Source organism: Dama dama, chromosome 17 (genome assembly GCF_033118175.1).
Source record: "Dama dama isolate Ldn47 chromosome 17, ASM3311817v1, whole genome shotgun sequence".
NCBI classification, from domain to species: domain Eukaryota; kingdom Metazoa; phylum Chordata; class Mammalia; order Artiodactyla; family Cervidae; genus Dama; species Dama dama.
The window spans coordinates 70,057,660-70,071,149 of NC_083697.1; the positions used below are offsets into that span (position 1 = coordinate 70,057,660).

General features: G+C 37.9%; 1 protein-coding gene across 5 annotated transcripts in view; it reads right to left on the minus strand.

The window, feature by feature from the left end:
• The window catches only part of NFXL1 (nuclear transcription factor, X-box binding like 1), a 54,100-nt gene extending 40,973 nt beyond the window's left edge, over positions 1-13,127 (minus strand). Inside the window, exons 1-9 of one of the 5 annotated variants that reach the window (XM_061164695.1) lie at positions 13,027-13,127; positions 12,431-12,616; positions 9,400-9,576; positions 5,879-5,988; positions 3,927-4,057; positions 2,523-2,701; positions 2,133-2,294; positions 1,930-2,030; positions 1,221-1,335 (exon numbers count right to left, since the gene is read on the minus strand). In XM_061164695.1, the coding sequence (XP_061020678.1) occupies positions 1,221-1,335; positions 1,930-2,030; positions 2,133-2,294; positions 2,523-2,701; positions 3,927-4,057; positions 5,879-5,988; positions 9,400-9,576; positions 12,431-12,614 (1,159 nt within the window). In that variant the 5' untranslated portion in view covers positions 12,615-12,616; positions 13,027-13,127. Of the gene's footprint in view, positions 1-1,220; positions 1,336-1,929; positions 2,031-2,132; positions 2,295-2,522; positions 2,702-3,926; positions 4,058-5,878; positions 5,989-9,399; positions 9,577-12,370; positions 12,617-12,963 lie in introns of all 5 variants that reach the window. The other 4 variants (XM_061164694.1, XM_061164692.1, XM_061164696.1 and 1 more) reach the window with 4 other exon arrangements.
• Between the last annotated feature and the right edge of the window lie 363 nt (positions 13,128-13,490).

Consider the following 13,490-nt stretch of genomic DNA (forward strand, 5'->3'; position numbering starts at 1 on the left):
ACTGCAAGGAGGATTCTTAACTACTGGACTGCCAGCGAAGTCCCAAAGTTTATGTGTTTTAAGAAGAATTTGACACATGACACGTTACCATACTCAGGAAGCACATTTTTATGAGCTAACTACTTCAGAAATACTTTTCTAAAGAAATGAGTAGTCCCTGGAAACCACTAGGAAGAATTCTACAATATACAGAATTAAAAAAAAAAAGAAAAAAGGAAAATTGCTCTAAACAAGCTCATAGGATAAAAAAAAAAATCTAGATTTTGAAACTATGAAATTGGCCTTTAACATAAATATTCTATAACAAATGTTGGCAATAATCTCACAAATATGTGTGCTGGTATTGGTGTTAAATCAAGAAAGTGATTGTCAACTGAAACTCTTCTATGCCTTTATCTCAAAGCAGTCAAAACTAAATTCACCTGTAATCTAATACAGAATAATGACAAGAGTTTATAACTATTAGGTTTCCTTCATGTGCTGGCCACTACACTAAATAATTTATGTGCATTTTATCACTTAATTCTCACAATTATCTTATAAAGAAGGTACTACTATTGCCCCCATTTGAGAAAAATATAGTTCAAGAAAGTGGAATTTCAACCCAGATATGCCTCGTCTTTTACTTTTTTTTAATTTTAACAGAGATTTGTTCATGCAAGGAAAGAAAGAAATGGGATTAGAGGAAGGAACTAAATCAGGAACACATCTTGGAATACTTATATTCATCACAGTCTTAACTCTTATATGTGTTGGCACGCTACTCAGAATGGTGACCCTTATATAATCAAAGATCATATTATTGTCACTCTACTTCAGTTTTTTGTTTGTTTTATCAGCATGCAGCGCGGGATAATGACATTTACTTCCCTGAATGACTTCTCTTCACTGGTCAGGGGTTGAAAGAACAGGGGAGTTGAAAGAGCGTTCAGATGGAAGGTGAAGATACACCTTGAATGTGCTTTGATGGGTTGAAAAGAGGTTGGTCTGAGATTAACAAGACACCCGTTTCAGAGCCTCAGGAAGTTTGGGGTCAAATCTGAGTTCTTAATCCACCAGGCTACATTGTCCTGTTACCCAGGCGTGCAGAAATCTAATACAGAATTTACAGTATTATTGAAGCAACATTGTAAGTTTCCAGAGAAAACTAATTGGGAAAATATGATAATTAGCTTAACAAGTAATCATAATCTGATTAAAGATTTTTTGGAAAGCCTTACTTGACTTCTGACACGGACAGAACCTTTTCCCAGATCGAGGACAATCTCCACAAGCACCTACATGGCAAACTTGCTCACACGTATGATTACCACATGGTAGTGTCTTCCCACATACCTAAAACAACATGCAATAAATGCTGAAGACTTAAAAGTTAACAAGACTTTGTATATGATGTAATAATTTCTCAATCACAAATAAGCAACTTCTTTATATTCCTCATATTATTATGCTTTCTCTCTTACATAGGTATCATAAATGTGCATAAACACACACACACGTTTCTTATGTGCCAGAGTATATTTTTAAAATATAATAAAGGCAAAAAGGACATACAGTTTCATGTGATCATCCACCAAAGATTTCCAATGGTACTAAAGCCATGCAAATTCTAAGACAAGCTACAAAATCACTCCTACTTCCTCAAGTGGATTAACTCGAGAAGAGGGAAAAGAGAGGGGGAGAGAGCTAGCAAGAAAGAGTACATATGTACTAAATCTGAAATTCAACAAGTCGCTGTTAATTTGAAAAAAAAATTTCTCCTGGTAATTAAAATGATATTAAATTGAAAAGTTTCCTAAAACATGAATAAAATTCATCTGATTTGCTGTTCTTCCTCTCTTTTTATTCAACTAAACCTAAGTAGCATTTCTAATTGTACATGCTTTGGTAGACTTTACCACCCACACCTCAAAACACATATACACTTACTAGATCACAGTGCCACAGTGGACTTGCACAGCTTCTTTCAGCTACTCGTTTGCCACAGACACACTTTTGTCTACTAACTCTTGGACAGGGTGGGCAACTTCCTAAAATCAAAACGATAAATAAGCATGGAACATCATAAAAGCAATGGAGGCTGCTTTGACTTCTGCTTAAAGCTGGAACACCTAACACTTATGACCTTTTACCTGCGTGACAGGGATTTTCACATTTATGTTGTCCACAAAGCAATTTCCGCCCACATGGCAGCTGACAGGACCATTCCTTAGCACTGCACCGGCGAGGGACAGGTTTTGCTTTCTTACAATAACAAGTAGTTGTGACCATCTTGGGACAAGGGGGGCAAGGACCTAGAATCCAATGAAAGGAAAAAAACATCAGAAGTCAAAAATTAAAATTTTCAGTTCCTACACCTATCAATAATTCCTAACACTTACCTGATACTTTAAAAGGCAATCCCTTCAAATATTTTCTTATGTACACTTAAGTTCTGAGCTAACTTTCACAATGATTTTTTTGCTTCAATGTAAGAAGAAATAACTACCCACAAACAACAAGAAATATAATATATAACTCACCCGGATGGCAGAGGAGTAAACATTTGTGGCCACAAGAAGGTTTAAAATCTCTCTCACATACTTGGCCACATGAATGAGGCACAAGCCACGGATCTAAAGGTGGATCTTCCACTTTTCCACAATAGCAATAGTACCTACTAGGTGTGTCAGATCGTTTGTATTCAAACCTACATTTGGGACTACAAAGAATGAAATTCCTGAAGTTAATTTCATTTATAAAAGTGACATGAGACAGGGATATAAATATACTTAACAATGGAGTATAAACAATCAGTTAATGTACCTCTGCTCCGTCTCTATATTAATAAGAAACAAGATTTTACTGAAATCAACTTCAACCATCTAGAACAGCTCTGTCCAATAATTTCCTGAGACGATGGAAGTGTTCTATACCTGTTATGTCCAACACAATAGCCGTTAGCCACATACGGCTAGTGAGCACTTGAAATGTGGCTAATACATATAACTGAGAAAGAAACAATTTTTTATTTCATAATTTTTAAGAGTATAAACAACCGCATGTGGCCAGTTGCTACTGTATTAAACACCACATATCTAAAATACAGCTACACAAGAAAGCAACATTAGCTTTCTACTAACCACCTGAACTTTATTCTTGAGATATTCATTCCAATATTATAAGGCTCACTATTTTAAAAGTCTGGTTGGGTGGTCTACAAATAAGCAAAATATATTAGCAATAGCAAGCAGAAGAGACAAATCAGGTTGCAGGTAGGTAATATAGCAGCAAGAAACATGACTTAAAATCTAGAAGGAGAAAAATATTTGAAAATAAAAAATATTCATATTCAACATCTAATACAAAAATATATATATTTCAAATATGCCTAAGTCAAAGAAAAGTTCAAATACTGTTTCACGTTCTCTGCTAAAACAGATTTTTACCCAGCAAGACTAAAATAAAGCAGTTTTGGTCCTAGAAGCCAAACTAAAATAATAAATGTAGAAAATTTAATAAGACTGGATAACCTGAAGCTTTGATAGATTTTGAAGATAAAACTAGGAAGCCAATGATCAAAATGTTAGATGACCGTCATGTACAATGTGATACTAAAATATACAAACAGGAGCTCTTGTGAGAGAATCTGCAGAATTTCAATGGATTCTAGTCAAAAAGAAATTAAAAGTTCTTTAAAAAGATAACTAAGGAGTTGCTTTGTGGGGGGGGAGGGTAGAATCTGAATGATTTATTAGTTACCAAAAGGAACTAGTAGTTAGACAAGTTGGGGCAATGGGGGGAGCCATTAGTCGGTTTCCTATCTTCACAAACCAAATGGCTTAAAGGCCAAGCATGGGTAATGAAATTGCCAATAAAGCACCTTAGAAGCTACAAATTTCATTTATTTTACTACTAAACACTCCAACTAAATTAGAGAAAGTTACCAAGGCCAGGGATAATCCCTCTTTCCAAAATCATCATCCGTCAGAGAAGATACCAGAAACTGGCTGTCTTTAGCCCACTTCTGGATACAGGGCATGTGAAATATACAGAAACATCCTGAACAACTCCAAACCTAAGACAAAGGTATCAGAGATTAACAAACACAAAATGATTTTTCTTTGATAATTCCACAATACTTTAAAATAAGTACCATTTTCAAGAGCTAATTACAGAAGAAAAAAAAAAACCTTCCTCTAGCATAATAAAAGAAATGTTCTTTAAAAAAATTAATTTACATGTAGAACACTTTAAAGAAAAATAATATTAACCATCCAGATTCATTCAGCTAGAAACTACTGCTAACATTCTGAAAAATCTCTAATATTTTTGTATATATTTCATACTTTTTAAAAAATGAGGTCATACTGCATTTACTGATAAGTAACTACAGCCTTTTCTTTTAACATAGTATAAGCATTTACCCTTAACAAATATGTTCATACAACATGATATTTATAGCTGTATAGCAGGTATCACATTGATTTATATACCATAAATTAACAAATTTCGGGTTGTTGTACATTTAGGTTTTTCTAATTGTAAATAACACCACAAAAGGAATCCTTAAACACAAGTATGTACATATAATCTCTGTTGCCCCATTGTGATAAAAAATCTATTAGTCTTGCAATTAACGCTAAATTCTAAAACTTGGGTGAGCAAAAAACTTGAAAATATATATATAAATATCATAAGCCAGCAGAAGCACTGAAAAAAAGCCAACTTCTTAGTTTGAGTTCCCCAAAAAAAGCAGTGCCTAAGAAAAGAACTGGCATATAGAAGTAAAAGGTCAAGAGAGGGAAAAGGAAATGCAAATAAACTGCATATTACTCAGCTGATTACCACTAAGGGCCAAAGTTCAGTCCTGTTAGGAATGCTCTGAAGAACCACATAAAACATGCCTAGGACAACTCCAGCCCCAACCACTGGCAAAGAGGAAGCTGGGGCACTCATCCCCCAACTCCCTATGGTGGAATGTTGCCCCAGTGGGCATTAGTTCTGCCCTACTTCTGTACTACACCCATTTCCTGCTGAGTTAGTTCCCAAAGAGAAAGCAGTGAGGTTGGAAAAAAACATCCACAGACAGCAAGTGTTTAATGCAGAGACTATTCCTCCACTGCAGCTGAATTCAGAGTAAGCCAACCAGAAGCACCAAAGGCACTATGCTATCCTATCTGATATAGCTTAAATTTCTGGTTCATTCTACATGACCCATCCATTTCACATCTGACCTGACTGCCCTTCTCTAGGCAATGGTGCTACAATAGTGGAGGATTAACTTGAGGTCTAAATGGTGAGTCTATCACATTCAGTCATCACTTCCCCTTTATTGCTTTATTAATGCTCTTTAAATTTACATATATATATACCTTCACCATTAGGCCACAGAATCTCTAAGTACATAAGTTATTTCTGAATCCCTCTCTCCCCATTAACCCTAGCCACTTTCCAGAAGCACCTTCAACACAAGAGAAGCTCACTAATAAACCATAAATGTCACTGCTAGGTTTTACTTCCTTGAAGGCAAGGAACATAATTATATTTTTTAAAACCTAGTGAAAGTAATGAAATATAGTTTATTTAACATTTCAGTACTTGTGTGAATCTCTACAACGTACTGATGCTAAAAATGCTTTCTCAACATGACATATGCATTGAAACTGAAAATATTTGCTTCAGTTTTATTAATAGTGCTGAAAATATTCATTGCTCATTTAGAGGTATTTTTCTTTTAATCACAGATTCCCCAAAACTGAATATCAATTTATAAACAGAATTCTCAAATGAAACATTTTTGAACAAAAATAAGCACAAATAAATGACTGCAAATTATACATGCAAAATAAGATATTTGAGGGAGATAACATTATTTTAGATAAGGACAAAAACTTACAGCTTGGTTTCTCTTCACCGAACCAATACAAATTAAGCATGTCATAGCCCCAGCTTGAAAAGCTTCATTGACGTACTGTTTCGTTCTCTCTAATTCTCGTACATCTCCATCTTGAAATTTAAAAATTGAAAACTTAAGGTTAAGCAACATCTGAAAATAACACAAAGTCACCAACAGCACCACATTACGTGAGAACTCTCTAGTATTATCAATTGTTCAAACTACAGCTAAAAAAAGGAGAAGCTAAAGAAAAAAAGCAACCAGTGAACTGAAAAGAGGCCACAAAGTCCATGCATTCTTTTTTGACCTTCTCTTAGAGTTTACCTGCTGTTACAGTCCTTAACAAATCGGGTGGGGGCAGAGCCTCAGGCAAAGGCAGCAAGATGTCAAGTAATATGAGAAAGCATACCAAAAAGCGAGGTGAAAGGAACTGAAAAGTAGAAGCTCAGCAGAGCCATTGAACCTAAATATAAGCATATGTCCATCAATGTGTAAGTGCGTAAAAGTCTGTGTGTATGAGTCTGTCTGACAAAGCATGTTCTTAGTAAAAATCTGTCAAATGAAAAGATCAATACAGTACAATAACCTTGTTTCATTAAATTATGCTATTTCTGCTTAAAAAGGAAGCATGACTTAGAAAAAAAATTACTATACCGAATTTTCTTTAAGCAATCATTATGCATTTACTTGGTAGACACTGCACTATTCGTATTTCAGTAAGATTAAATAAGATGTTTTTAATTTCATTTTACAGATGAGAAAACTGAAGCACATAACATTTAAGTGACTTCGGTATGGCTCCAAAGTGAGCCCTCTTGACCACTATGCTATGCTGCAGCAAGGGTTTAATACAGGAAGGTCCAAGAAATAACAGCACAATGAAAGGCAGAGAAACAATCCCAAAGCTCACATGACACCAAAAGGAAAATAATCTGAGTCACTTTAGTGTAAGAAAAATAAACCTACAGGCCTTCAGTATAATAAAGATTATTCAATAGAGGTTAACCAAGTCTCCAAGAAAAGTACACTACTAGCATAAACTATCATAAGTACAGAACATGGCAATAAAATTGTACAAACCAAAATTTATGTCATCAAAAAGAAAAATAAAAAGGACACTTGGATAATTCTTTACTTTCTAAGACCATCTAAGTAACCATAAAAGTCACAAAATCTTGTTCTACCATACTATAAACACGAGTATAATTTAGGTTATTAAAGAAAATATACATAAAATCACTCCCAAAACTATAAAACACTATAAACTTACTAAAGACAATTGTTTTGAATAAACATCAAAGCTTGAAGAGAATCCTTAAAGGCAGATTTAATAACCATATTCTATGTACTTATTTTGCTCTTTGACATAGCTGGCTCTAACAAGTGTAGAGCATTTTAAAATTTCATCTAATTTAACAGCTACCATGTAACATAGAAGATGAAAACAAGATAAATAGACTTTAATAAAATAAAGTCTAATCTTATATTTATAAAATTTATGTAAGACTTCTTTGAAAATTGTGTGAAACGTGGCTGCAGCAATAAAGTATACTGCCCATGGTGAATAGGATGGCATTTGAAGTCATGCATTTTAACAAGATCACTCTGGCAACTGAAGAAAAATGACTGTGAGGAGGCCAAGACTGGAAACATGAAGTGCCAGAGGAGGTACGTTACAGCAGATGAAGATGACTTACCTTTAGTAAGTCAATGTGTCCATCTCAGCTTTCTCATCTTTAAAATAGTAGTAATAATAATATCTACCCCACAGAGCTATTATGTGGATTTAAATAACTATCATTTAATAGCTATTTAATAGCTATTAAACCTATTAAACAGCTGTAGGGGCCTGAATTAAGGTGATGACAGTATGGGGAAAGGTGGGGTGAATTTAAGAAATTTAGGAAGTAAAACTGAGCAGGACTTGGTGACAATGGGATTGTGTTGCTTTGAAAAGTCAATGTTCATGCCAAGATTCAGAAGGAAAGACTGCTGTGTCTGAAGAGCTGTCTGACATGGGCAGAGGGGAGGAGTGGGAGCAAATAAAATATACTCATGTCATGTATATGCCAACCCTGCTCCCAGATTTCTGCCTTAGGTGGGTGACTGGGAAAACTGTGGCACTACTAACTAATATAAAGAAAATAAGACAATACATAAGTTATCTTTCAACACATGTTTATGTTTCCACAGGCCAGCAAGACAGCAATACCCAACACGAAGCTGACCATTAAAGTCTGAAACCTGACATGGAAGTATAAAGGCTGTGCTCAGGCAGAAAAAATGGAACTTCTTCGGTTAAGTTCTGGTGTTCAATTCACTAACGTGAGATGGGAACCATCTCGTGACTCTGGCATTTACTGTACTAGTCAAGTTTCCTTTCTTTGGTAGAGGCAAAGTACAGAACACAATGGAATGGGTATCAAAATATTTATGGACTTGACACAATACAGCATAAGAAAAATTGCCTTAACACTTTGAGATGAAAGCCAGGTTAAAAATGAAAAAAACTCATAAATGATAAAAGTTTTCCAAACACTAGACAGAAATACTCAGTTCTATCACTGGATTTCCTATTTAAAAATAACACCTGTACCTAGAATGGTTTAAGTGAGGTCTTCTTGAAGGAAACCTGAAGTTACTTTCTATGAAGTCCTTTAAAAGCAAGAAACCTCAAGGTTCCTCTTTACCAACTCTTACCTGACTGAGCCAGACTTCTTAGTCAAGCTTCCTAATCTTAATTCCTTGCCAGATATGGTAAATTCCTTGGAAACTATTCTGATGATGTGTACCCAGGTTAATGACGTTATCAATATACTCAGCAGCTAATGTGGATAATACAAACAAGAATGCTTCCAGCAATGACTGTTAAGCATAAAATGTGGAACCTGTAAAAGCAGTTCACTGAAAATAATCTGTTTCTACCCTTAGTACCAAATCTTCACAGCAACATCACTTTGCCCCTTGCTCTCATAAACAAATGTGGCTAAGTAACCCAAATATATACAACAAACAATGTGACTGTACACACCAAACCTGAGGAGACTAAGATTCTTTTTAAAGCATAAAGATCAGAAGTTGTAAGATATAAAATAAACGAATAAAGTCAAGAAATGAAACTGACTCCAAGATACATTTAACATAATGAAAAAGAGAAAAATCAAGAATCAATTTAAAGGAGTATTCAGTCTTCAAGTGCAATCAAACCATCATCAGGAACAACTGAACCCAATTCCTCTCTCAGGGAAGATCCCCCACCACCACCCCCCAGGCATACTAATGAGACGCCAATTAAACACCAAAGAGAACTTCTAAGGCTGTAAAAGACATTGCCATCCTATTAGTGTGATAAAACACATAATTCAAATAGTAAAAGATGTAAAAATTCAACTTCACAGCACAAGAATGTTCATTCTTAACAAACAGAAAGTATGCCACAAAAAGTAAAGGTGTTAGAAAAAGTCAGGAATATATTTTTCATTTGATATAAAAATATCAAAATTTAAAAGATCATACAGTACCTGTCTGAGTAGTATAAGTTATAAATGTATTAGCAACTATTTTTCCTCTTTTTCCTTCAAAATCTTCATCCCCTTCTTCTTCAGATGAAGAGCTAAAGTGTTCTTCAACAATTTTTTTGGCTGCAGCCTGGTTAGCCTTCTTGATTTCCTCAAATTTCTTTTGAGACATTAGCTCTGCTTAATAGAAAAAAAAAAAGTTTTTCATTTCTGCAAAACAATCTCGCAAAAAGCAAGACATGATATACCAACACATTATTAAAATACAGATTTAAAAGTCACCTTTGAGGAATTCTATTTTACTGTCATCTATGAAAAAAAGTATTTTCAAATTTCTTGTCATATAGGTAAAGAGAATACCACAATATAAACTTTCATTTTTGTTAAATATTCTGCTAAATGCAACAAACTACTCTAGAGTGACTAACAAATCAATGTTTTAAATTATAAAGGCATGTTAAAGTATCAAAAAACTGGTGATCAACCTCAAGACAAGGACATTAACAAAATTAGAGTGAGATGTTTAAAAACAAATGGTAGGAAGGTCCAAGAGGGAAGGGACACACATAGCTGATTCACCTTGTTGTACAGAAGAAACTGACACAACGATGCAAAGCAATTAAACTCCAATAATAAAAAGAGTTTAAATGAATGGCACACAGTGATTCTTAAGAGGTGGGAAACATACCCACTGGGAGCACATCAGAATCAGCCTAGCCAGGTGCTTTTTCATATCTTCTTCCATACTACAAACCCAACATGGCCTGGCCCACCAAAGACTTAGCACAAGCAATATTCACTGTATACCCACTATGTTTGCAATCTGCTGCTTAGAAAGCGCAAGAACTTTTTTGTCTTTATTAGCATGGGGTCACAAAACACATTTACTGAACATTAATCCCACACAAGAAGTGACTGACCATGGCTCAGACAGTAAAGAAGCCACCTGCAATGCGGGAGACCTGGGTTCGATCCCTGGGCTGCAAGAAGATCCCCTGGAAGAGGGCATGGTATCCCATTCCAGTATTCTTGCCTGGAGACTCCCCATGGCCCAAGGAGCCTAGTGAGGTACAGTCCATGGGGTCGCAAAGAGTCAGACACGACTGAGTGACTAAGCACAGGAATCCCACACAAAATACTGCTAACATGGAAAATGTGCTTCTCACAACTTCATTCCAAAAAGAAATGTTAAATAAGTTTTGAATTAGTTCTGTTATTCTGTTTAGCACTGTCTGTACTTCTGACTTTTTTACTTGCTTAAACAATGCAAAAAAGAATTAGACTACTACACAGCACATTCCCAATGAGAATTCAAACTCCTCAAGAGCAAGGGCTATCAGAATTCTCTTCAAGCATTATTAATAAACTCTTCTGGACAGCAACCACAGTTCAAGAAATGAGCCACAAACATAGTGAATTGATCTTAATTCATTAGTGCCTTAATTCATCAGTGCACTAAGAAATGCACTTTACACTTGAAACTGATGAGTCACTACTCATACAAACTTTCCTATTTTAGGTGGTGTATTTGTATTTAATGGTGTTTTATCTTTACTTTCCTCATGAAATGCTTTCCTTTTCTTATTGCAGCTGGCTTGTCTGGGAACTACTGGGAGTTTCAAGTAAAACTGGAGGAAAATGTACAGAGCTTACATAGGAATCTTTGAGTGCTAGTAGAAAACTAATTGATAAAAGATATATGACTCAAAATTTTTTTAAAGGTTGAAGCAGATAGAATAAAAACATTCATAACCTGATCAACAGACCCAGATCAGATCATCTAAAAGACAGCTGACAAAGCAAACTTCCCATATATTATTTCTTACAGCCAAATCGCAATTATCCAGTTGAAGGATGCTTTTCTCTATCCACAAAATCCAAGGAAGTTTACCAAAACTGTTCACACGTCTCCCTCTTGCATACCTCACTACCGCCAATATTATACTCAGTAACTCACCACTATCATAAATTCAGAATATCACCTAACTTTAAAATTACCTGAGGGGGTGAAACATTCAGAAGCTCAATTTGCTCCTCCACTCAAAAAAATATATATTTTGAAAAAGACAACAATAAAATGATTTCTGGGATTATTCCTTTACACCCCTACACTCTTTCACTGTGGACAATTGAAAGCTGCATGTGTGCACTTAGACTCCACCAAAACACTTCTTTGTTATTCAGTCACTAAGCTCTTTGCGACCCCATGAACTGCCAGGCTTCCCTGTCCTTCACTATCTCTCAGAGTTAGCTCCAACTCCTGCCCATTGCCTTGGGTGAAGGATATTGACAAGCTGGAGAAGGCCACACCAGATACATCCAGGAAAGGACATGAAATTTGTGACTAGGAATTTGTGATCACAGTAGAAAACCACCACAAACTCAAGTGCGTATAGGACATAGATAATTAAAGTCACTAAACTAAGCAATCAAACAAAGATGGAAAATGACAACCAGCCCCAGAAGTAGGAAACAAAATGCGAAGCGGAAAGCCTAAATCCAATCTAAAAGGGATTTCTGTAACTCGGCCCAGCCGACTGTTGCCACACATAAAAGTACCAAAGCCACAGTGTTTTAGAAGAAAAGTTGCTAACAGGATTTTTATGAAATTTTAAAAAGAAAAACCAAAAAACTGCCGGCAATCAATTCAGATTTAACGCATTGTGTTAACCAAACTATACGCTAAATCAGGCCGCAGGGCTACGATTTGCAACCTTGGGGATTCAACAGACAAGAGTGAAGGGAAGACTACTGGACGGAGAAATAACAAAGATTAGTATCAATTAAACTGATGATGAATAAGGTGTGATGGGAATCGGCCTAGAATGAGCAGCTGCCTGAAAGCCTTGAGAAGTGAGGCCAATTACAAACTCCCGAAGGAGAAGGAAAGAAGTGAACGCGGAGGCAGCTCGGACTAGGCAGCGCCTTAGGCGGTGGGCATTCAGGTGAGCCCGAGAACAGAAGCCATTCTCACCACCGGCCACGGAAGTCTGCGGCGCTTCAGACCCCGCGGGGCTGCACCGCGCTGAGGTACCTGCAGCCGCAGGGGTGGCCGCTCCTCCGAGGCTGAAGCCGGGACCAGCAGCGCCCACCGACCCCTTCTCTCGCCCTCCTCCGGCGCCGCGGAGATGGACTCCATTTCCTGAGGAGGGGGCCGCAGTGGCTCGTCCTCGGGCTCGGCCTCGACCACCGGCCACCTGGCGCCAGGAAGCTTCCATCCCTGCAGAGGGGGAAAAAAAGGAAAAAAAAAAGAGTGGAAAGAGCGTGAGAGCTGTGGTGCCGAGGAGTCTGGGGAAAAGGACAGTGAGGGAAACCGAGGTGAGCCTGGAATGAGAAGAGTCTCCGCCGGGCAGGGGCCGGATTTGAAAAGGTCGCGGCCCTGTCTCTCCCAGAGTGCGAGTCCCCGCTACGCCCAGGCTTCGGAGATGGCTAGAAAAGGGAGAGAGCTTGGCAGAGACAGGGACTGCAGAGCGCGGCGCATACAGCCACGGAGAAAGAAAGTCGAGGTAAAAGGAAAGCGCCTCCTGGCCTCGGAGTAGCGCGGTGATGAGAGAACTACCGACTGACCCGGCGTATCCCTCCGGGAAACAACTGCAGTAGCAAACCCCAAGGAAAGCTACGTCTCCTTACCGACGGCGCCCGCCTCCAGCGACTACAATACCCAGAAGTCCAGGCCCACAGATCGCAGAACGCGTGGCATCACTGGCCACTTCCTCATCCGGACCTTTTCTGTGTGTTGGCAAGTCCTCGGAACGCATGCGCCAACTGAACCGGGCCTTCGGAAACTACAGTTCCCGAAATGCCCTGGGGTTCGGGCTTCCCTTGTGGCTCAGCTGGTAAAGAATCCGCCCGCAATGTGGGAGGACGTGGGTTCGATCCCTGGGTTGGGAAGAGCCTCTGGAGAAGGGAAAGGCAATCCACTCCAGTATTCTGGCCTAGAGAATTCCGTGGACTGTATAGTCCATGGGGTCGCAAAAAGTCGGACACGACTGAGCGACTTTTACTTTCACTTCGGGCGGGCGGGGCGCAGAGAGAGCGAACTACCTGGGGAAGTGGGCTGGCTGGCCCTGAGGTGTTCGGGACACCGAAGGTTG